The sequence below is a fragment of the Euwallacea fornicatus genome, chromosome 17 (assembly GCF_040115645.1).
Source record: "Euwallacea fornicatus isolate EFF26 chromosome 17, ASM4011564v1, whole genome shotgun sequence".
Taxonomy (NCBI): Eukaryota; Metazoa; Arthropoda; class Insecta; order Coleoptera; family Curculionidae; genus Euwallacea; species Euwallacea fornicatus.
The window spans coordinates 76,916-98,688 of NC_089557.1; the positions used below are offsets into that span (position 1 = coordinate 76,916).

The 21,773-nt window shown below is 37.5% G+C and overlaps 1 protein-coding gene and 1 long non-coding RNA gene across 10 annotated transcripts; one reads left to right on the forward strand and one right to left on the reverse strand.

Moving 5' to 3' along the window:
• Window positions 1-124: 124 nt before the first annotated feature.
• On the forward strand, window positions 125-21,726 carry Spn (Spinophilin). Of its 9 annotated transcripts, XM_066291623.1 has the most exons (23): window positions 129-490; window positions 940-1,057; window positions 6,288-7,069; window positions 7,130-7,665; window positions 12,522-12,665; window positions 12,917-13,179; window positions 13,234-13,772; window positions 14,122-14,145; window positions 14,516-14,682; window positions 14,748-14,975; window positions 15,027-15,288; window positions 15,338-15,504; window positions 15,717-15,884; window positions 15,939-16,082; window positions 16,196-16,308; window positions 16,441-16,494; window positions 16,605-16,938; window positions 17,109-17,326; window positions 17,690-17,992; window positions 18,427-18,549; window positions 18,638-18,932; window positions 18,994-19,235; window positions 19,725-21,726. In XM_066291623.1, the coding sequence occupies exons 3-23, from the start codon at window positions 6,300-6,302 to the stop codon at window positions 19,986-19,988; spliced, it is 5,358 nt and encodes a 1,785-aa protein (XP_066147720.1). In that variant the 5' UTR covers window positions 129-490; window positions 940-1,057; window positions 6,288-6,299; the 3' UTR covers window positions 19,989-21,726. The 9 variants fall into 9 exon arrangements, with proteins under 9 accessions (XP_066147726.1, XP_066147720.1, XP_066147719.1 ...); XM_066291622.1 differs by lacking the exon at window positions 940-1,057; XM_066291624.1 differs by lacking the exon at window positions 940-1,057 and having other exon boundaries at window positions 15,030-15,288.
• LOC136344335 (uncharacterized) lies at window positions 402-6,271 on the reverse strand. The gene is made up of 3 exons (XR_010732946.1): window positions 6,260-6,271; window positions 1,845-2,464; window positions 402-482 (listed from the first exon to the last, which is right to left on the reverse strand). It is a non-coding gene; the product is annotated as an uncharacterized lncRNA (long non-coding RNA).
• Window positions 21,727-21,773: the final 47 nt, after the last annotated feature.

Here is a 21,773-nt window from a genome sequence, read left to right on the forward strand (position 1 = left end):
GTAGGTTATTAATATCAATAATTAGTTGTGTTTGAAACCAGTTTATTCTTTAAATTGGCCGCTAAATCGTATCTTTCCCATTGGTCGTCGACACCCCGGGCGTGAAGGACTTGCGCAACGCCAGCCCGATGCCAGTCGAGTGAGCACACGACAACTCCGGTTGTTGATCTCGTGCGATTCCTTCGGAAAAGAAAACCAGTCCGGTCCGAGAATCCGAGAAATGTTTTCGTTCTCGTTTCTTCTACGTTGAGTCAATTCCGGTGATTGTCCCCGATTCCGGTATTGCCTGACCGAATATCAAACTGGGACGACTTTGCACCGGTAGTTTACCAACCTGGAAAGGCAGGAATTTTCCTGGAATTCGGTTGTCGAAAATGTGTAAATTTACCCTTTGTTTATCCGACGAGCCCTTATCGCCGGCCTATGTTTCCAGTGCTCAAGTGATCGTTCCATAGGCTTTTCATGCATTGTGGAATTACGCCCTAAAGAGGTGAGTTTTTGGATCAATATGCCATTCCGGTTTTTGAATTTATAAATATATTTGCTGCAAACTATGTATTGCTTGCTATGGCCTCGCCTTTACATTAAAAAGTTGTGATTTAATTGCAACAAGGGTACCTATGCCTAGTTATAAAATACACAGTTCCATTAAAAATTGAGAAATTTACATCAAATCGCTTTTACACTGTATAGACACTCTAATAGGTGATAAATATGTATTGTTCTAACAGCTTTTTATAAACAAGGTATTTAAAATTAAACTGCTACATTTCAGTATTTTAATTTCAATCAAATACTACGGTCCAACATGTAACTAGCATGGTCGGCCGCATTGGGCTGTTGTTGGACGGACTGGAGGCCATCTACCTTCTGTGCCATAAATGTCAGTGTTGAGGTCTTATATGTTTTTGTTTATGGAAGTCTTTCTCGCTCTTGTAGGTATTAAGTGAAACGTAGACTTAGAAGTAAAGTGAGGCTCTTCATTCAAGTATGTGCCTTTTATAGAATCGAGTTCTGATCATAGCTCCTCACGGCTCAAATATACAGTTTATCCAAGGTAGGGATGCGTTCCATGGTTAATGGTATCAAAATCCGTTGAAGTAGTCAGATAATTACGACATGAAAAGAGTGTTTATGAAAATGTTTAAGAATTTTGAAGTATATCTTCAAATATTCAAGATATTTAAAATAAAAAAAAGATTTGTGGATTACGTTCTTATTTTGAAAATTGTTAATAATATGCTATTCCAACGTATTAAAAATGTAGGCGCCATGTAAATCACTTGTTTTGTCCTTGAGGAAATAGTTGCATAGAAAGATTGAAAAAATAAGGTAGATCGTAGAAATGGGGGTTAAAACAGCTGACGATAGACGTCTACAAATATTGTAAGAATATTAACGGCGCATGCGCATAATTTGATTAATCTCCATCAGTAAATTAGCTATTTTTGAAATAGCACGCGATGCTCAGTAGAAATGCGTTGCAGAACTGTTTCGACCTTTGCCGGAGCTTTCACGACCGATTGAGGTACTTCATTTTCGACCTATTATCAGGAATTGACCTCACTTCTGTGTTTTTTCAGAATTTTCAATAAAGCGATCCATGAAAATCGATTGATATTACTTTAATAGATTCAACATCGACTAATATCGGAAAAGAACTAAATATTTCGATCTTAAATATTGTTAGATGGTGAAAAGGTAGACGTGAATTTTATACAATAATTGCCAACGTTGCTGAGTATTATAGTTATAATTTGTCTATTGCGTTAGGAATGCATGCACTATTGCTAAATTGTTGCTGCATTGCATGTATTTTTTTGGTAATATCAAGTATTACTTACATTTTTTGCGGTATTTCTTGAAATCCTTATTATTTAGCCTTAAATTGTCTGCCTTGGTCCGACCTCAATTGCTGCATTGCTTTTATTAATTCCTCCTAGTAAAAGTGTAGAATCCACATATTGCAGTAAATAAAATCATAAGTGGTTAGGTTGAAAAAAATCGATAATATATAGGGTACTCTATGGGAAAAAATTATGTTTGTAGAATGTAAAGGAAATCACTTTAAAAGCGCTTCATTTTTGTTAGGAAGAAAATACCAGATTGGATCTGTACAACATCACCATTGAGGAAATTAAATATAAAACATATAACTATAAATTAAGAATATACAACACTGCTCTTCTAATGATTTATAAATATAATATGTGAAATATATAACTTCTACAAATAATCAAATAAAAGATAATGCATAGTTCGATCACCAAGAGACGTGGAATGACGACTTTATAGACACCAAAAGTGAACTAAAGCTGGCATTCTGGGTAACGAACACGGCCAAAGAGTGAATGAGAAGATGCGATTAGACTTGCCAATTCACTATTAATTTATTATTCAAATAAATCTTTGATGACAATATAGTTTTGATTTGATGGATCTGACACAAAATTGATCATATTATCTGAAAAAAATCAAGTTTTTTATTATTTTGAAAATCATGCTTTTATCGATGCTCGAATCAATTTATTCAGTGAAATCTAATGTTTGTAAAGATGAGTGTTTGAATGTATTTGTTTGTATATGAAACTTATCTTTTTTATTAGGAATTTACCTCGGAATTTACTAAAGCGTCTAATCAAAGGTTTAAATATAGCAGTAAATAAAGAATTAAAGGGAGGACAAATAACAAGTCACTTAAATAATTCGTATTAGTAATTAATAAGACTTTTATGAAGTTTCTGTGATTACTTGATTAGAAAGCGTAACAAGCTGTTTCTGTTATTTACTTTTCCTAAAGAACATAGACATATGTAAGTATAGTGATTAAATAATGTCGGCTACTGTGCCAATAGTCACAGGTGCGATTTTGTGTTAATTAGGTAGGTACGTGTACGATAATATTTCTAAGGAAGGTGGGTAATTTCATAACGATTGAACACCTTTCTCTTTCTTTTCAATCAATTTTTCAATGTTGCTTGTTTGCCGCTACTTCTCTTGATTCTGCAAAGCTGAAGCTATGTTTTCAACAACTCAAATTAGCTAAGCTTACCTCACTTGAATCCTCCAATAAGAATAATGTTACTGTTACAAATAAAGCTTTTCCAAAAAAAAACAAGCCTAAAATGAGAGCAATAAAATCCTTTTTGAAGGACTCGAGTAAGTTGTGGCTTCGTGTACTAACGGTCCTAATTTGTATAGCATACAGGATATCCGGACACCCCGTATATAACGCTTTACCAGATATAATATAACTCATAATAAATCGATTTAACTAAACTTCTTTTAGTATAAAAATAAATAATACTGGAGCTACAGGGTGTTAAAGTTCAAAAAATGAATCTGATTTTTTAAAATATATATCCACTTCTAGTTAATTTCACGAAATTTTGTATCCGGGGTTTGGTGGAACGAAAAATTCAAATTTCTGAACGATTTTGTTGTCTCTTCTAGGGAACATCATAAGCAATTATTAGGACACATTTAAAGCGTTAAAACTTATTTCTGCCACGGTGTATATCAATTTTTGAGTAGAAAAATCTTTTGCCCTATCTTTTCGGCTTTAAATGCATACTTATTAACCATCCCTAAGTCAAGTGTTTAAAAAATATTTGTAATTTTATTAGTAGATGAAATTTTTAGTTCAAAACATTTTATTGCAAAAATTTCATAGCAAATGCTCAAAATGAGCACCATTTTCTTGCGCACACAAATTGATTCTTTTCAAGAAATTAAAATGCATTCTCTGCATAACTTCTGGCCTATTTCTCACTTCGTCAACTGCATTGAAAATTCGATTATGTAACTCTTAAATATAATCAATTGGTGTTGAATAAATTGTCGATTTCAAAAAACCCCACAAAAAAATGTCACATGGCGTCAATTCTGGGGACCGTGTGCGCCATTGTACTGGAGCATTATTTCCCCTTTCGATCAATCGCCTAGGAAATGCATTATTTAAATATCGTTTAACATTGAAGGTATAATGTGGAGGAGCCCTATCTTACATGAACCGCATGCCATTACGAATTAATAATGATGTGTCCTTCAACAATTCCGGTAAAGTTTCTGGAAGAAAGTGCCAATAACTTTGTCCATTTAATCGATTTGGTATCACAACTGGCCCGAAAATAATATTGTCAATTATTTCGGTCCATACATTAATTTTGAATGTAAATTGATGATAAACTACTTTGAGGACGTGCGAATTTTCATCACTATAAATATGTTCTTTGTGAACGTTAGTTATGCCGGATCTAGTAAAGTAAGGTTTGTCGGTGGAGAGAATTTTTTACTGAAGTTCGGATTATGGACCTGTTGATTTTGAATGAAATGACAAAAAGCTAAACGACTTTAAAGAGCGATCGGTAAAAGAGCTTGTGCTTTTTAGATGTGGAAAGGGCATAATAGTTGTTCTTTCAAAACTTAATGAATTATACTTTTGGGAACTGTTAAGTTGGCCTGTCCGATACTAAGTCTCGAGTGTTCTTGGACTTCATTTAAAATAGCTTCTTCATTAACTACTGTTTTAGTCGTTGAGATTCGACCCCTGTCGATTCTTGTCGGTTGAGAACTTCCATTTTGACGATTTGGAAATCTTTCATTGTAAACTCGAACACTTTCTTGGCTGTTTTTATTGCAAAATTCGTAAACCAATAACATGTCAACTTGCTCATTATAGGTGTAAGTGCTCGTTGTAAAAAAGCGATAGTTATTAAATTAATAAAAGTTCAACACTCTAATAACGTTAAAACGAAAGTAAGACGTACAATGGTTTTTTTCATTTTTTTACTTAAATATTTTCATAGAAATAACAAAACGCCTGAGTTACAATACAAATAAAATGGTGCGCATTTTGAGCATTTGCTATGCAATTTTTGTAATAAAATGCTTTAAATTAAAAATTGCATCTACAGGGTGTAACATAAGTAGGGGTTTTCCTCTCAACGCGACATGGATCTAAAAAACCTAAGCAATATTTTTATATAACATTTTTTTGAAATCTCAAAAACAACCGAAATATGCGCCTATGAAAGTTTTAACAAGTACCACACATTTAGCTACTAATCACATCAGAATTGGTTACAAAAGGTGTTCGAAATTGTTTCCATTGGTTTCATTTGCACAAACTGCTGTTAAAAGAGATGATTTTCCTCTAATTATTTCTGCAGCATTTTCTATCCGTTCACGCAATTTTTCCACTGTGTTAATTTCACTCGTAACACACACACACACACCCCGTATATCAATAACGTGTCCACCAATTCGCGATTCGAGTAATTATGGCCCTGGTCGACTTAATAGTATCAGTAGTGATTGTTTATCAAAAGAATAGCTGGAGTTAAACTTCACAATTGATTTTTAAGCCGTGTGGGTAAATCGCATAAAAATAGTAAACATTAAATGTTTTTTGCGTTCTTGAAAGAGCTGATAATTTTTTATGGGACATTTTATTTCCTTTACATTGAATTACTCTTTTATGCAGGAATGGATTTAGATTTTATACAAAAATGTATTAAAACTCATCTGCGCATAATTCGTTTTTTTTTTTTGAGATTTCGAAAAAATGTTATATAAAAATATTGCTTAGTTTTTTGAAAGTGTTAAAAGGACAATTCCTACGTATGTTACACCCTGTATTATTGAAATTGCAAATATCGTTTAAACAGTTGACTTTTGCGACATTTAACAAGTATACATTTAAAGCAGAAAAGATAGGACAAAAGATTTTTCTACTCAAAATTGACATACACCGTGGCAGAAAGAAGTTTTGATGGTTTAAATGTATCCTAATGATTGCTTATGGTGTCCCCTAGAAGTGACAACAAAATTGTTTAGAAATTTGAATTTTTCGTCCCATTAAACCACGTATATAAAATTTCGCAAAATTAGCTCGAAGAAGTCGAGACATTAAAGAAAATCGGATTTATTTTTTCAACTTTGACACCCTGTAGCTCTGTTATTACCAACTTTAGTACTACGCCAAATTTAGTTAAATTGGCTTATTTTGAGTTGTCTCTGGTAGAGTGTTTTACACAGGGTATTCGGACACCCTATATATTAGACCATCGTGTAAGTTGATAAAATAGATAGTTGGTTCACTAATTAAGTTGTTGACGCTCTCCAATTGATTTGCAAATAGGTAGTCATAAGCCTAGATAATAAATTCCAATTTTCTCTCTCTCCTTATCTCACTTATCGCTTGATTATCTTTAAACAGCTTTATCTCATTAGCTTTCCAGTAAAGTACGGTATATACCTTATAATATTTGCTGGCCAATTTCCAGGTCTGGTGCGCGATGGAAGACAAAAGGGGCCCGCCCAGGTTTGGGGGCTCAAAAGTGTCGGAGATCGCAAACATTTTCCAGAACCGCGCACCAAACCCCAAGGAAAAAGAAGAGATTTTTCACGTGTCGAGGAAAACACACAAGCTGAACGCGTCCGTGGAAAAAATTGACGCCGATTCTCCCGCGGTGTCGGTGATGCGAACCGAGTCGCACGTAACGCGTTTCAACAATGCCAGAGCGATGTTCGAGAAGTTGGGGTCTGAGGATAACCTCCACAAGAGCAGCAAAGTTGTCCCCTTACAAGGGACCAAGAGTGCTTCGAATATTCTGGACTGTTCGCGGAGCAGTTCGGCAAACAGCGAAATTCGCGAGACAAAGTCTCAGGGTTCTCGGTCACCATCACCGCTCAGGCATGGAGGTAGCAATAGTATGTTGACAGTTGGGGAACAGGAAAACCGAAAGTCGAACGGAATTTCTATGAATAATGGAAATTCTGAGACAATTAAAACGAACGGAAACGATGTAACCGAACGGACTTCCAAGCCGATGCTCATGAAGAAGCCAGAGAAACCCGAGAGGAAATTCAATAGTAAAGAACTTATCGAGAGACAGAAGAACTGGACCTCCCATTTTTCAAAAAATAGGGGTTCACGTTATAGTAGTGACCCTAATAAAGCTGCGGATGGAAAACTGGGGATTAGCAGCAGTGAGCTAGTGCAAGAATGTCGTCTTCCAAAAGGAGGCGCCGCCGCGGCCAGAAGTGCCTCTTTCAATAATTGCAGGTAAGTGTTCGTATGGTAATCAAGAAAGAGCTTTCCTCCATTTTATAGTTCTCCAAAAAGGATAATTAGTCCCCCTACATCTCCTCCACCCGAACCCCCAGTGAGGACCGAGGCCTCCAAACGGAGTAACGTGGCGAGAAGGGAGAGACCGGCCTCATGCGGCATTTTACCCAATATCTGCTCGAGCGTTGCCAAATTCAACCCCGAACACTCGACTGCCGCCTCCCCGAACAACGACCATGTTCACAATAACAAAGACAAGCGATCCAGTCTCATTTTGTCTCCCAGCACAAACGAGAGCTTTAGAGTTTCCCCTTCGAGGCATACATCCTCTTCAGAAGTTAAGGATGTAACTCCACACGAAAGAAGGGATATTGCGCCGAAGTGTTTGTTTAGGGAGGAGAGGGAGTTGCAGCTGCCAGGACATTACCACGTTGTTAAGTCCCCGTTGGACGATAATGAGACCAGCAGAGAAAACCTGTCAGGTACGTCTGGGAGTCTGTCATCTTTGAGCCCTCCAAGTAGTCCGAGCAAATTGAAATCGGAGCAGGAGAAACAGGAGGATGAGGACAATGAGAAATCGCTGTTGTTTGTAGGTAAGCGATTTGATTTTATTATCGATTAATGCCTTCAGTGATTTATTTAGCCGGGTTGAACGTATTTTCGAATAATTCGAAAATACATTCATGGCTGAAAGTATAATTAAAAAAAAAAATTCTAAATATCTTGGAAACCGTAAAAATTAGGTATAGAACACTATATACGAAAAATATTCATAATGTTCCACAGAATCGAAATTTGTTATAATATATAGGGTGTTCCCTTTAAAATAAACGAGTTGACATTAATTTCCTGTATAATCGGAAGAGGTATTTTCATGAAGATATTTTTAATTAATATATCACCTCCACTTTAGTATGATGCCCAAGTTTCAACTTTATCCTAATCATAGTTTCCAAGATTCGGATAGTGGTCCATATTCGTTGGACACCTTGTATTGACAAACTATTAAAGTCTATGAACAATAGATGTTTGGAAATAGTAAAAAAAAGGATACGCTACTAGAAACTAATTAAAGTGTTTAATTGTAAGTTAAATGATAAGAAATGTTTTAGTGGCTCTACTTTTGACTCTCATATTTTGGAATATTTTTTTAATTTGTACTTTAAAAAAATGTTCATAAAAAATCTCACATTTAATGCATTTATTTTTAATTTTAATCAACAACTATCGTAAAAGATCCTATCAATTTGGTGCTGGTATAGAAACAAAAATTGAATTTAAAAAGTTGCTCTACGTATGAGCGATAGTGTATGCGTTATCATTTAATATTCCGTGGACATCACCTCCGCAAGCCAACCAATAATACCCCAACTGAGGACTGTTGGCCTCTTGTCCTCAACCACATCGCACTCCATGTGAATGAGCACTTAAACCATTTTTTTTTAGTCATTGACATTTTCATCTTGTTCGGTTTTACGAGTCACTCGCGGCTGCGTTAAGTTTTTTGTCATTGAAACCGTCCAAGATGTGGGCAGTTATAATTTAAAAGGAGCAAAACGAACACAACAGGAACGGATGGAATTTATTTATAGATCGGCCGTGTTTTGTAGATTCGAGGCCTCTTTCTCGGTTCTCAGTCCCCGTCGGGTATTGTCGCCTATTTGTTCCGCAAGTCGCGCCTTTAAGCCACAACATCGCGAAGTAAAAGTGCGCCAAACGGCGCAAAAATGAATCTCATTAGGTATTGGCATAATTTTGCTCGTTTTTGCTCCCATCACGTTTTTATTGTCCCCTGTATTCAGTAACTGTGGCTGGTCCAGTTGCAGCTCCTGAAATGTGCCTAAGAATAAGACTGTTGTGCATTGATTGCTCAGGTTTGTAGCCCTACCCTCCCCTCCCTTCGCTCTTGTGGTGTTTGTTTTTGTGCCTGTTGTGTTTGGGAATCACTGTTTATGTAACCAAAATACTGCCCCCCCCCCCCCTGAATCCTGCCCGATCAAGTGGAACATTTATTTATTCGGCACGTCAAGACGTGTTCCAATTTCGACACTAAAGGCATCCGATTTTTGTACTATTACGTGTCAGGAGGAACCCAAAGTTTTATGTACGACTGGGCTTCTGCTATTTATATCTGCTGCAACACATCGTTGTCCTCTTGTGTACGAAGTGGAATTGGGTCACTTACAGGAACTTTAAATTGTCCCTTTACCTAGGTTTGACGTTAGTTCTTAATTTAATGTTACGGCAGAGGCAGTAAAGTCACAGTGGTGAGAAATCTAGTTATGCCAAAGAATATTACTGAGGTTTACTTCGGCGAAATTAACCGGGAGTTCGGCCGTGCGTAATTTGGATTTTCTTTGTCAGAAAATAGTGGTAGTTACATTTACTTCAATGGTCCCTGAATATCACTAGCACATACGAGTATAAAAATACGAGACCCCTATGATATGTAGCTAATCGTACAAAGGAGCAAATGATTGCATGTACAAATACATAGTTTGTTCGTCATTTCGTGATTATATTATTTATTGCTAGTTGGTTATCAGTAATAGATACGCATATTGTCATTTAATGTAAAACCGTGACTTTCAACGTAAAATACGCTTGTAACGACTATTATAAAACTAATTACATTGTACCCGTAATAGTAGTGGCAGGTTGATTTATGTGGAATGTGTTTTCGGAAATGCACGATTTCGACATGGAATTAGAACCAATTGAGAATGGGTACCGATACCTACGCAGAAACAACTCTAAATATCATTATATTGCATTAAAATGCTGACAACTGTCACAATTTTTGTGTCTCAAAATGGGCCATTATTTTCTCTTTGACGGCCTTGAACTGCCAGAATAAACATTTAAGCCCTAAGGAGGAACGGAGTCGGTCACCATGTCACCGTGTCATAAAATTCACTTTGCTGAAGCTTTATTCATGCTTGGTCGACTGAAAAATTAATGAAAGAACGCAATAATTCTAGACAGTCACGTAATTGTTGTTGTACTGCACTCGTATTTGGACAACTTTTTTCACCCATTGTTAATCCCACATTGGTTTTTAATTACATAGTTTCCCACTTGTTTTGCGTCTCATAAATAAATTCTAGCATTTCGGAAATTAAGTCACTTAATTGGCCTCCATGTGATCGAATTACACGAATCGACGAGAAAATTGTTCTGGGTTGGTGGGTTGAATCAGCAATACCGAATACTTGGGTGTTCTTAAAACAGTTACATGAATATTTATGTCCTCATTCATGTACGTACGGACGCTGCTTGACTTGCATTGAGTTATTAGGAAAACGTAATGTGCATACTTCTTGTAGTTACAAGTATTAATTGATTCGTTTTTGATGGCACTCGAGACTTTTAAAAAATTTACAAATCACATACGAATTGCCTTTTACGCTTAATAACTGTAAATATTTATCGGTATACAGTAGCGGACAAAAGTGGAGCAACAAACATATTTTTAAAAATATTCAAGGTTTGTTACAACTTATTCATAAATTAGTAATATCAAAATTATATTGGGATAGCTAGAGGTAATGCCGCAAAAAATTATAAGTTTATTCCTGAATTCCAGGAATTTAACAACAAAAACGAATAAATGCGACGGACAAAAGTAGAGCAATTTCCATTTCACAAGAAAAAAAGACAATAGTGAATTTTATTTTTGAAATCCTTATATTATTTTTTACAAATGAAGATTTTGTCGATACTACTCCAGAATCAGGCAGCAAGGCCTAAATCGCAGTGAATCCATTCTCTGACGAAACTCGAGGTTAAACCGTCATTATTCGTTTCTTCCGCGAAAAGCCATATCGGCGTGACATATGCCAAATCAAACTCAATATCATCAAATAAATGTCGATCTTTTGTCGGCCCCATTACCGATTATATGGTAAATGTCGATGATTATGCCTTGTTGCTAAAAAGAGCTCCCGTGATCGTATGAGCGTATTTTTAAATCCACATTTTTAATCCCAGAGACGAGATATGAGACGGTGACAAATACAGGGTGGTCCTCCGGGAAGTCTCTTGATCGATTGCGGGAAAACCATAATTTGGAAAAATATGAAAATGGAGGGATATACTTAAGTCGTTAGGGGATACGCGTTAAAAATATTTTCAAGATAACGGCACTTCCGGTTATATCGGAAGTAGATGTCGACTCGCTTATTTTAAATAGAACGGCCTATATTTTATTGCATTTTTGGACTCTACGATCTTGAAAATATTTTTAACGCGTGTCCTCTAACTCCTTGGGTATATCTCCCCATTTTCAGATTTTTCTAAATTACGGTTTTCCCGCAAGCGATCGAGGGACTTCCCGGAGGACCATCCTGTACTATTGTTATTACGTCGTAAAACAGCTAATGTGGATAACGGACTCGTAGATCGAGGAAATCAAGTTTGAGAGCCGTTTGAAAAAGAACCGCAATGATCCTTAGGAATATTGTTTTGTATAGGTTTATACGTATTAAATCTACGATCGTTCAGAAATCTCTGGCACTCACTGGGAGGGTTTTGTAAAATGGTAATTTACGTGATCTTCAAAATATCATCAAGCCATTGATCAGTTGTTGTTTCGATTCCGATTTTTCCAAATTGCAAAAGTGATGTTCAAATTACGTTAAAATCGCATGTAAGCAGCGTCAATATTAAACAAGTTTTTGTTTTCGTCAATGGTAAACTCTTAAGGTTCTACACCAATGCAGACTCCGTGCGACAATATGACCGACGTCTTTGGCTAGCTTAGTTTTATTATGAAGTGTGGTAATATGGTTGCCAGATGCAGATAGCACTCAGTGTTCACACTTCCACACTCAGTACTTACTTTTTAGAGGTCCGAATTTCCCATTAAATACCGAGCCTGTAAAAATCAGCTTTGTTATATAAATTTGTATAACTTTTAGACAATTAACTAATTAACTTAAAACTCTGAGGTGTTGGTCTACATTGGCGGTTATCATATTCACAATTCATTTAGAAATCAACAATAAAAATAAATAACCGTAAACCAACATACTGAAGGCAATGATCTGTCTATTATGTATTAAGATTTTATAACTAACTCGCTAATATATTCATTACGGCTCAACATCGTCTAAGAAGTTTTAAACCGATTTCAGGTGATGGCTTTAATTCGCAGTTATTGTTTAAACATTACAATAATTACGGAAGGGAACAATATTTACGGTTGTAAATTAGTACCTTGCGCAGGATAAAAGTTTCTCACGGTTTGTTAAGAATACAATATGAAGTGTTGATACAATCGATTCTTCAAGCGCTATGCTAATTAGACGGTAAATGGTGAATACATTCTAATATATTTATATTCAAGTTCATAGTGAACTTAGAGCTAGAATTTACATGATATAATGTTCGACTTTTCACCACCCGCACTAAATAAAATTCCTTTTGTTATTTTTTTTTTCTTTTTTAGGTAATAATGAGAACCACAAAGAGAATAAGACTGAAGATACCTTCGTTGTGCCAAGACGTACGAAAGTTTCCAGTATATCGCTCAACATTCCGGCCGCTGGATTGGGCAGTAGACCTTCTTCTATTGTCACCACTTCAGACGAAGGTGTGCACAAATATATCACATTAGATAGGATTCACCACTCAATTTTTATGACTTAACATAGTCTTCGAAAATCTCAAAAAATCATCAGAGTTTTTCGAATAAAAAAAACAAACATGAGGGCTAATCGACAACTACTCCCTCGCCTGAAAAACTTTTAGTTGCGTCTGTAAAAGTTGATATTTTCGTCTTTGATGCAAGAACAACTATCAGTCTAAATTGGAAAAACTTGCTAATATTGAGCTCTTCTGTAGGAGGTTTTAATGAGCCTTCGCCGAAAGTCGAGGCTAAACTTAAGCCGCACGAGGAATCGTTGTACGATTTTCCCATAAACGAAGACATCCCCGTAGAATACAACGACAACTCCCCGGAAGACCTGAACGAATACTCCGAAGGGGATGTTGTGGTGGAGAAACCGGTGCGGCTGACGCAGGCCGAAATCGAAGCTTTGTACGCAGTACCCAATAAAAATAGGGCCGTCCATGTTAATGCAACCGATGATGGCCATCAATATTCGGTAAGTCGGAGATATTTAAAAAGAAACTTTTCGCTAAATATTGACGAAATTAAGGTGCCCGAGACAAAGAGCACAGACTACGACAAATCCCTGTCACCAACAGACTCCGATGCAGGCTACGCCGTTCCATATCGACCATCCCACTCATCCATATTCCACCAGAAATCTGTAACTTCCACTGATTCAGAGGTATCTCAAATGTCCCAGGTAACAGTGGTGCCAGCTCAGAAATCGGTAGTCTCGGATGTGGCATATAACGCAGAACTTCCTTCATCCAACTCGGTGTTATCGCAGCTGGAAAGTCAAGAAAGCTTCGAGAGAAACTGCCAACAGTTTATAAACAAAGAGCGAGAGAGTAGCGAAAGAGATAATGTCAGACCAGAGCCATTTTTGATTAGTCGGGAGGTATTGCAGAACCACGACAAACCGGCTAGAAGTCCGGATGGCCAGCGATTTGAAGCGAAAATTTTGGACTCAAATGACGCGGAACTTGTGAATTCCAGCGCCACCGAACAGGACAAATCTGCCGTCAAGCAAGAAGGAGAAATGGACGCGATGACTCCTGAGGAGGCAGAGAATCTTTTGAGTACAAAGTGAGTTGTGTTATGAATAGAATATTTCATTTACAGGATGATCCTGTCTTAGAGTGGGAAAATATTTATAGGTATGAAATTCATAATATTCATGAACTATCAGATTATAAAGCCAAATCATTAAGTAGGTTTTTCAAAATTAACATTTGACTAAATAATACTTCATTCTATCTCATACTTTTGAGTATTTGAGGTATTTAAAAATACAAGAATTTAAATTTTTGGCATTCGCACATTTAAAAAACTATTGAATGATACGTTGAATCAGATTTTTAGTAATTTTTGTGTAAATAGTAAAACGTCATATTAACTTGAACTTTATTTTCATAATGGCGCTGTTCGCCTGTAGAATTATGGAGAAAAGAATTATTAGGTGAGTGAAAGCCGAATCTAATGGACATGGGAGGCGGTGGTCAATGTTTAACATACATACGCACACTTCTAGTCTTTACTCTAGATTTACACTTAATACTGCAAGCTAACACTGTAACATTGTTTAACATCCATTGTGAGTCTGTCCACGTACCCAATCTTTCTTCAAGTCAGGCACATTCTCCTTACAAGACGCTACTTGGGCTAAATCATTGTTTCTTATTGTGTCTTAAAGACTCTTTTTGGAAAAAAAGTCAAATCATCTACATGATCAAAAACTTTTTTTTAATTTCTGAAAGGTGTCTTCACTTGCCTTTTGTTTTCATCAAAATCATTTTTCTGCAATGAGCAAACAATGGGCGATTTTCTAGACCAGATCTCCTATCGGATGAGGAAGCGCAAGAAGTCACAAGGTTGCTGCACGCCAAAGATCAAAAACTCCACAAATGGCCCCCGGGCACTAACTCGCTCCTACAGGACTCTATCACGGCTTCAATGCACGACTCCTCTGGTCCAGTTTCACTTAATGATAGTTTAGGTATTGCTTAATTTGAAAACAACGTCACAATCCATAAGGTTTATTTATACAATTTATAATTTTAGGTCCTCCATCTCTGCAAGAAGAATCGGCAATAGATTCGATCCCAGATATAAACGAATCGCAAGCGTATAAAGTTTTAGGTTTGCAAGACAACAAAAAGGATGTTGAGCCGTTGTCACAGTATTACGAGTCCACTTCCAGTCTGGACATGTCCACGCAAGATGAGGAGGAGTTTCTCAATCATTCCAAGTTCGATGCTAGCGTCTCCGCTTCAGATTCAGGTTTAATTGGTTAGTTATTTGAGATTCAGTTTTTCCTTTTTTACTAAATTGGGCTTTCAGTAGATTCGGTGACCAGCATGTCGGACACTAATAACCTGGAAGATATCATCGATTTCGTGCCGAAGCCCATTAGTGTGGTAGGTATAGAGCACGGGGTTCACTATTACGAGGATGGTCACTTTTGGATGGAAGTCCCGGGTCTGCCGCCCGAGGAAGAAGACGACGATATCGATTACCATTACGTTCCAAAGCCCACCAAAGTGGTCTTTTCTACTGAGCCAATAAGAGTGTTTTCAACTTTCAGTATATCGGATTATGACAGGTAGTTTTCGAGTTTTGGTGGAACATATTTGAATGTTTTGATCTTTTAGACGAAACGAGGATGTGGATCCGGTAGCGGCCTCTGCAGAATACGAGTTGGAGAAACGGGTAGAGAAGATGGAAGTGTTCCCTGTTGAGCTAATTAAAGGACCCGAAGGGTTAGGCTTGAGCATTATCGGAATGGGAGTCGGAGCGGACGCTGGATTGGAAAAATTGGGTAAGTTCAATTTCTCAGCAAGCAATGTATCTTTTGCCTAAAGTTTTAGTTTTTGTACCAATAAATAAGTAAAAACAATTACATTTTTTTTGGCATCAGTAAGTATATTTTTATTTCAAATAAGGAAATTGATTTGACTGTCGTATTTACAATTTGTAGGTTCCAGATTCTTAGTTTGAACCCTACATGTGTACATTATATTAATTTTTTAGGAATTTTTGTGAAAACCATCACTGCAAACGGAGCGGCCGCCAAAGATGGCCGCATCAAAGTCAACGATCAGATCATAGAGGTCGACGGCAAAAGCCTGGTCGGGGTGACACAGGCCTACGCCGCAAGTGTTTTAAGAAATACCTCGGGCTTAGTCAAATTTAGTATAGGTGAGAACAATTTGTGTTAGATCGTAGCCATTCTCGTTAAATTAAAATCTGTAGGAAGGGAACGCGACCCGGAAAATAGCGAAGTGGCACAGTTGATAAAACAGTCCCTGCAAGCAGATAAAGAAAGGGAGGAGCGAAGGCAAAGGATGCTTGAGGTTGAGCAGCAACAAAGCGATACCAGTACCGTTCAGCTCACAGGTATCGTCACTAACTTTTTTCCACAAATAAAGTCATCAGTCAACTGACAGAAATTTGCATCAGAACTAACTTGTTAAGATTTCAATAATGGATCTGAAAGATTCTTTATTTAGGCTCGACGAATACAAGTGTGAGCGACGGTCCTGTGAGTCCAACAGTGAATCAGGAGTGTCTCTTCGACAACGAACAGGAAAGTTCGGAATCTTTGAGGAATCTTTTGCAAGAGGTAATGGTATTTCCTCGTTGATGCCTGTTTGTGGTGTTTGTTTGTATATTGTGTATGCTTGTCTTAGTACACTTTTGTAATTGTTGTTTGCGTAAGACTCTGGTGAAGTAACACGTGTTGTATGTTATGCAGACGCAACGCAAGCTAAGATTGTCTGAGCATGAGGTTGCGCGTCTGAAGTCCAAGGTAGGTGCCAAACGCCCATTCTCTAGCTATTGTGCTTCATTAGTATGTGTGTTTAATACGTACATACGTCCGGATACCCTTTAAATATTTACTTGAATATCCACTCTTAGATAATGGAACAAAATGGCTTGAAACCGGACGATTCCGAGAAATTTGAGCAAGTCAACAGCAAGCTTAGAGAAGCAGAGCGGCAGCTAGGGTCGATGAAAAAAGAAGCGCAGACGTTCCAGAATATGTTGGAACAATCGCAGACGCAGTATCAGGCTTTAGAGAAAAAGTACAGCAAGGCGAAGCAGCTTGTCCGAGAATTTCAGCAGAGAGAGTTGGATTTGTTGCACAGAGAAGACTTCTATCAGCAGCTACTGCAGGAAAAGGATACCGAGTATAACGAGTTGGTGAAGAATTTGAAGGACAGAATTATCGCCTTGGAACAGGATTTGTTGGGTATGAGAGTAAAATGTTTTTCAGGAGTAATTGCACAAGTGCATCTATCTAAATTACCGATAATTTTTGCATGAAAGACTATTGTCTAATCTCATATATTTAACTGTCAGAATATAGTGGGTAACAATTTGTCAATAAAATTAATTATGTCTAACTTGTCCACTTCGTAGACACCCAACGAAAAGCCGGCCTTCCAATGATCCTGCCCTATGATAGCAACAACAAACAGTTGACGCCGCAAATGTCCAGGCGTCAGCCGCCCAAACCGCTGTTTCAATCCCTGAATCCGGACTTTTCCGACACCGAAGTGTCTGACCAGAGCCCGGATGAAGACAAAACAGCAACGGTGGAGCGTAAACTGCCCGCCAAAGAGGAGCTGGATCGTGCGGTATGTAACAGGTTTGGCCAACTTTGATTCTTTACGACTGATGCGGTTCTAACGAGGGGGCATTGGGGTCGTCGGGACGTAATTAATTATTGGCAATTTGATTAATAACTCTTGGGAGTATATTATGATTTAAAAATTTTCTGCATGTTTATACTTATTGGGTAGATGCACTAATTAATGTTTTACCTGCCACAAAAATAGCGGCGATATCCCACTTTTTGGTATTATAGTTTTTTTTGCCTCGCGCGACCAAAAAAATAAACAGATAGTTATGTTAAAATAACACATTTAACCTAGGGTCATTGTCAGCGTAATGAGACCTGCCTGAGGGGGCTCTTAACAAGCAGCCGACTAACATTTCAGGTACCGCCTCACGAGCTGCTCGACATAACCGCGACTAAAAGCAAAGCGGAGCTGGCCACGCGGGGTGCGCTGGCGAATCGGCAGCTGCCGAGCGGCGCGAAAAAGGGTTCGCTCAGCAACAGTAGCTCCGATTATGGCCTGGACGAAAGCTACAACTCCGCCGACGAGCTCACCGATAATTCCGCGTACTCGCCCAAGCCTAGGCAGCCTAATACCGTCCACGCGTATTCCGTTGCTTCTAACGTTGCATCCAGCAACCGCCCCACGACGCTAAACACTAACCCTCATTATATCATTCAGCCGGTAGGTGGTCTTCTAATGGTCAGTGACGTAGAAGCGGCAGTGATAAACGAGGTCACGAATTAAATAAATACCTTTCTGAGCTTAATTTATTTGAAGATTCCCTTCTCCGCCACTAATGACCTGCTTAACCGGAGGACCCATGAGCGTGCCAAAAGTGTAGTATACTGATACTTCCTTGTACTGTCTGTAAAATATTGTAAATTCGTGACTGTCCTGTACATACACTTTTGTCTAGATTCACAACATTAACAACTTAGTCTCTAAGCACTGTTGTGTACCCTGGTGAGGTCTTTCGATTCAGCTACTAAAACTCGTATTTACTGTTGCATCTGCTCCCTTTTGGCGAGTGGGTGTAATCTAGTAACCGTGCTAACTTTCCTAGACTTCTATTTTTTGCACCGTTTTACAAACTGTGTTTGTGACTCACTTTTTAGCAATATACTTCTCTTCAACACCAAACGCAGTCACAGTCACGATTGCACCAGCAGCCGCAGTACGAACAGTACACCGTCCAGTACACTGAAGTGCAAAAAGCGAGCTCCCACTACTCGGCGCAGGTACATCATGTCCTCTCATGCCATCTGGATTTTAATCTTTCTTTGCTTTGAGTTATTTTAATGCAATTTTTGTCTTTCTTGTTTGTAGAACATCCCTGGCGTCCAACCTCCCGGCGTGGTTTACGCTCGGGTGCAGAAAGAATCGCGGACGGACGAAGTGACGTGGACGGAAGGAGGGGGCGGCGCGAAGGGCGTAATTTCCGTGGGACCTCCGCCATCGTTGGCGGAACAACTCAAGCAAGTACTAGCGGAGAGAGAGAAAAGACTCGGCAGCGACAGCGTGTCCAGTTCAACAGATGAATTAAACGAGAAGTCAAAAGATGATCCCGCCCACCATTTACTAGAAGAAATTCGACAAGCAGTGAGTGAAGCCAATGCCAAAGGTACGTTAACAAATTTTTTTTGAAATTTTTCTTTCATAATATTTAATCCATGTCGCGATAGTCAAAAAAGTCGTTCCGGTGACGTTGTCGCCACCCGGGACCACGCCTTGGCACCACCAAGGAAACACCTCTCCGGAACCCCCCTCTCCTTCTAGTCTCAGCTCAGGTTCGGTATCGCCCTCTAGACACGACACTTCCTGGGCCACCACTGACCTCAGTATGTCCTCTTGTAGTATAGCAAGCGAAAAGCGGGGCTCACACTTTTGGCATACTACTCCCGTTAACGAGTGGAACAAAGATCAAGTAAGGAACCAAAACATGTTACATGACATAATAGAGGCATGTCAGTTCTCAATCCAAGATAATTGTTACTCCCGTTAGTTCTGGATCTGTTTTATTTTATCCCTTCAAAGTATGAAGAATTGTTTAACTGCTCAATGTCTAAAAAAAAACCAAAAGAAAATTACGTAAGAGTAATAATATATTGAATAAATATTTGTAATGAAAATTTAAAGTAAAACCGTCCTTTCACACTCTATGGAAAAAAAAATTGTAGTTCGTATGCAAAATCTTGTAATTTGCGCGACATGTTCAATATAGAACGTTTGAACTGAATCCAATAGACGCTTATAAATTTCTCCCTTCTCTGCCTGTCTTCAAAGGCAACAAACACCTAATACAAGTTTCTGATTGGTTCAATATGTAGATTATAGGTCTTCAACGAATTATTCGGTATTATTGAAGTTCTCCGACCTTAAAATCATGCTCAGGCATCTTTTCCCTTAATTTTAGGTGTGTCAATGGTTGTTGCAAATTGGCTTAGAACAGCACATACAGAAATTTGCGGAACTGCAAGTGAAAGGCAGCGCCTTACTATTGCTAACCTCTGCAGACTTCAAAATTCTGGGCATCACCAGCGATGACAAGAATCGACTCAAGCGTAAAATCAAGGAATTAAAAACACAAGCGGAGAAGGAGCGAAAACAACTGGAAAAGGATCGCAAAGAAAAGGAGAAGCAGTTGCGTAAGGCAGAGAAAGCAAGTAAAAAGAAGTGAAATGTTGAGGTTCTATGAGGTCTAAAAGTTGTATATGTGTTTGGACTCGAGTCAAAATTATTTGGTGTTTCAGATCAAAAATTTTCTTAATTTCTGACTTTAATCGGTGAGTTAAATAATATACCAAATCACGGCCATATATTAGGGTTTTAGGTTTAAAACTATACGAGTAAGGGTCGTATGTATAACTGACGTTGACTTCGAATTGTATAGAAGATCAGAGTGTGATACCGATAATTTTATGGTGATAGTCGGTGTAGTATTTTATACAATTCCAGAATTATTCTAATGGAATTATCGCTGTGCACAATATATAGGGGATTTACGTAAGTGTCATATTGTCAAAGAGATTTTCAAAGGAACGTAGCTGCAGTTTCATTAGTATAAAATCTCGATTTTCAAAGTGTGTGTTGTTGAAAATTGGCACTCTTTTGCGCTTTGAAAAGTCGCAACTCCCAAGTTGATTACTTATGATTACAAAACTAATTTTTCAGGTGAGAATAATTTTATTGTTGGTTAAAAATAATTTTTGGAGAAGTCAGAACTGGTTTTCCTCACACAAAGAAGAATTTGCCCAAGCCCGCCCACTTGCATTTTTGTAAGATTTTTTGTGCAATAAGTACATACCATAGACATCACATCACGTTATCGTCTCTACCAGCAAAAAAATGTGGTCACAAAAGCAGAAAGGCACCACAATTAACTATCATCTGCAACAGTTCAATCGTCGTATTAAACTTTCTCGGAAGTTTTACCCATTCTCATTAGCGTCTAACGTCGTTATTCACAAGATATTTTATTATTAATTTCCAAACGCTAGTTTTTTAGTTCAATACCTCCGTCTATAATAAAGTATTTCCTGTTAATTATTATCAAATCGTATGTCATAAGAGACGCCGCGCACGGTTGCCATGTTTGTTTTTTGACAGTCTCCAGATGATGTGAATGTGTTGAAGTCTCGTGTATGTCGTATCCTACCCTACGTACACTTTAAGCGATAGTAAATAAATCTTATACCTTATAGGCATGTTCCAGTGTACTGTGTATATTGTAGAGTTGTACATAAACTTTTCGAGCCTTCATTGTTGCAGGCTGTTGCGGTTTCTTTTAATATGTTCCTTCGATTCTTTTTTTATATTTAGGAATCTCGAACAAAAACTATAACCAAATATTAATTATTATTCACTCTCCAATCTAACACATTAAAATGTGATAACAATTTTCAATTTGCCTCGGCAAATTTTTTAAACGAAACGTGAATTTATTATGTTTTAATTTTTCAAATTTTAATATATTTTTTCGTTTCTAGTTTTACATTTTAGAAACAGGGAATTAAATATGTGAAAGTAGTACAAACGCAAATCAAACTAAACTATTGAACTGGAGATGACATATTTCTAGTAAATTTCAATCAGTTTTTCTTTTCGGGACCACTTTTGTTTTATAATACTTTCAGATTGCACATTACTGATAACATAATAATAATAGAATAATAAGGATTAATAATAATTGTCACTTGTGCTCAATTTCCCTGAGGTAACTTATTTGTGAATTTATAATGAACGTTCGACTGTTTAGAGCAGCTATTTTAAGTATGTACTTATAGTTTTTTTTTTATAAAGCCGTTTGTGATTTTATTTGTAACTTTTATAATATGTAATAATTATTAATTAATTTATAAATCAAAAGTAAGTAGAACCTGTAAACGATAAATAGACGATTGTATTAATACGAGTAACGTTTTGTTTTATTTTCCTACGTGTCCACGTTTGCAATCGTGTAAAA

Excerpts from the sequence above, each read along its gene's own strand:
- Spn (XM_066291623.1), top strand. The coding sequence starts at position 6,300 with ATGGAAGACAAAAGGGGCCCGCCCAGGTTTGGGGGCTCAAAAGTGTCG. Across the intron at positions 17,993-18,426 it reads CTCATTATATCATTCAGCCG|CAATATACTTCTCTTCAACA; the intron begins GTAGGTGGTCTT and ends CTCACTTTTTAG. Across the intron at positions 19,236-19,724 it reads ACGAGTGGAACAAAGATCAA|GTGTGTCAATGGTTGTTGCA; the intron begins GTAAGGAACCAA and ends CCTTAATTTTAG.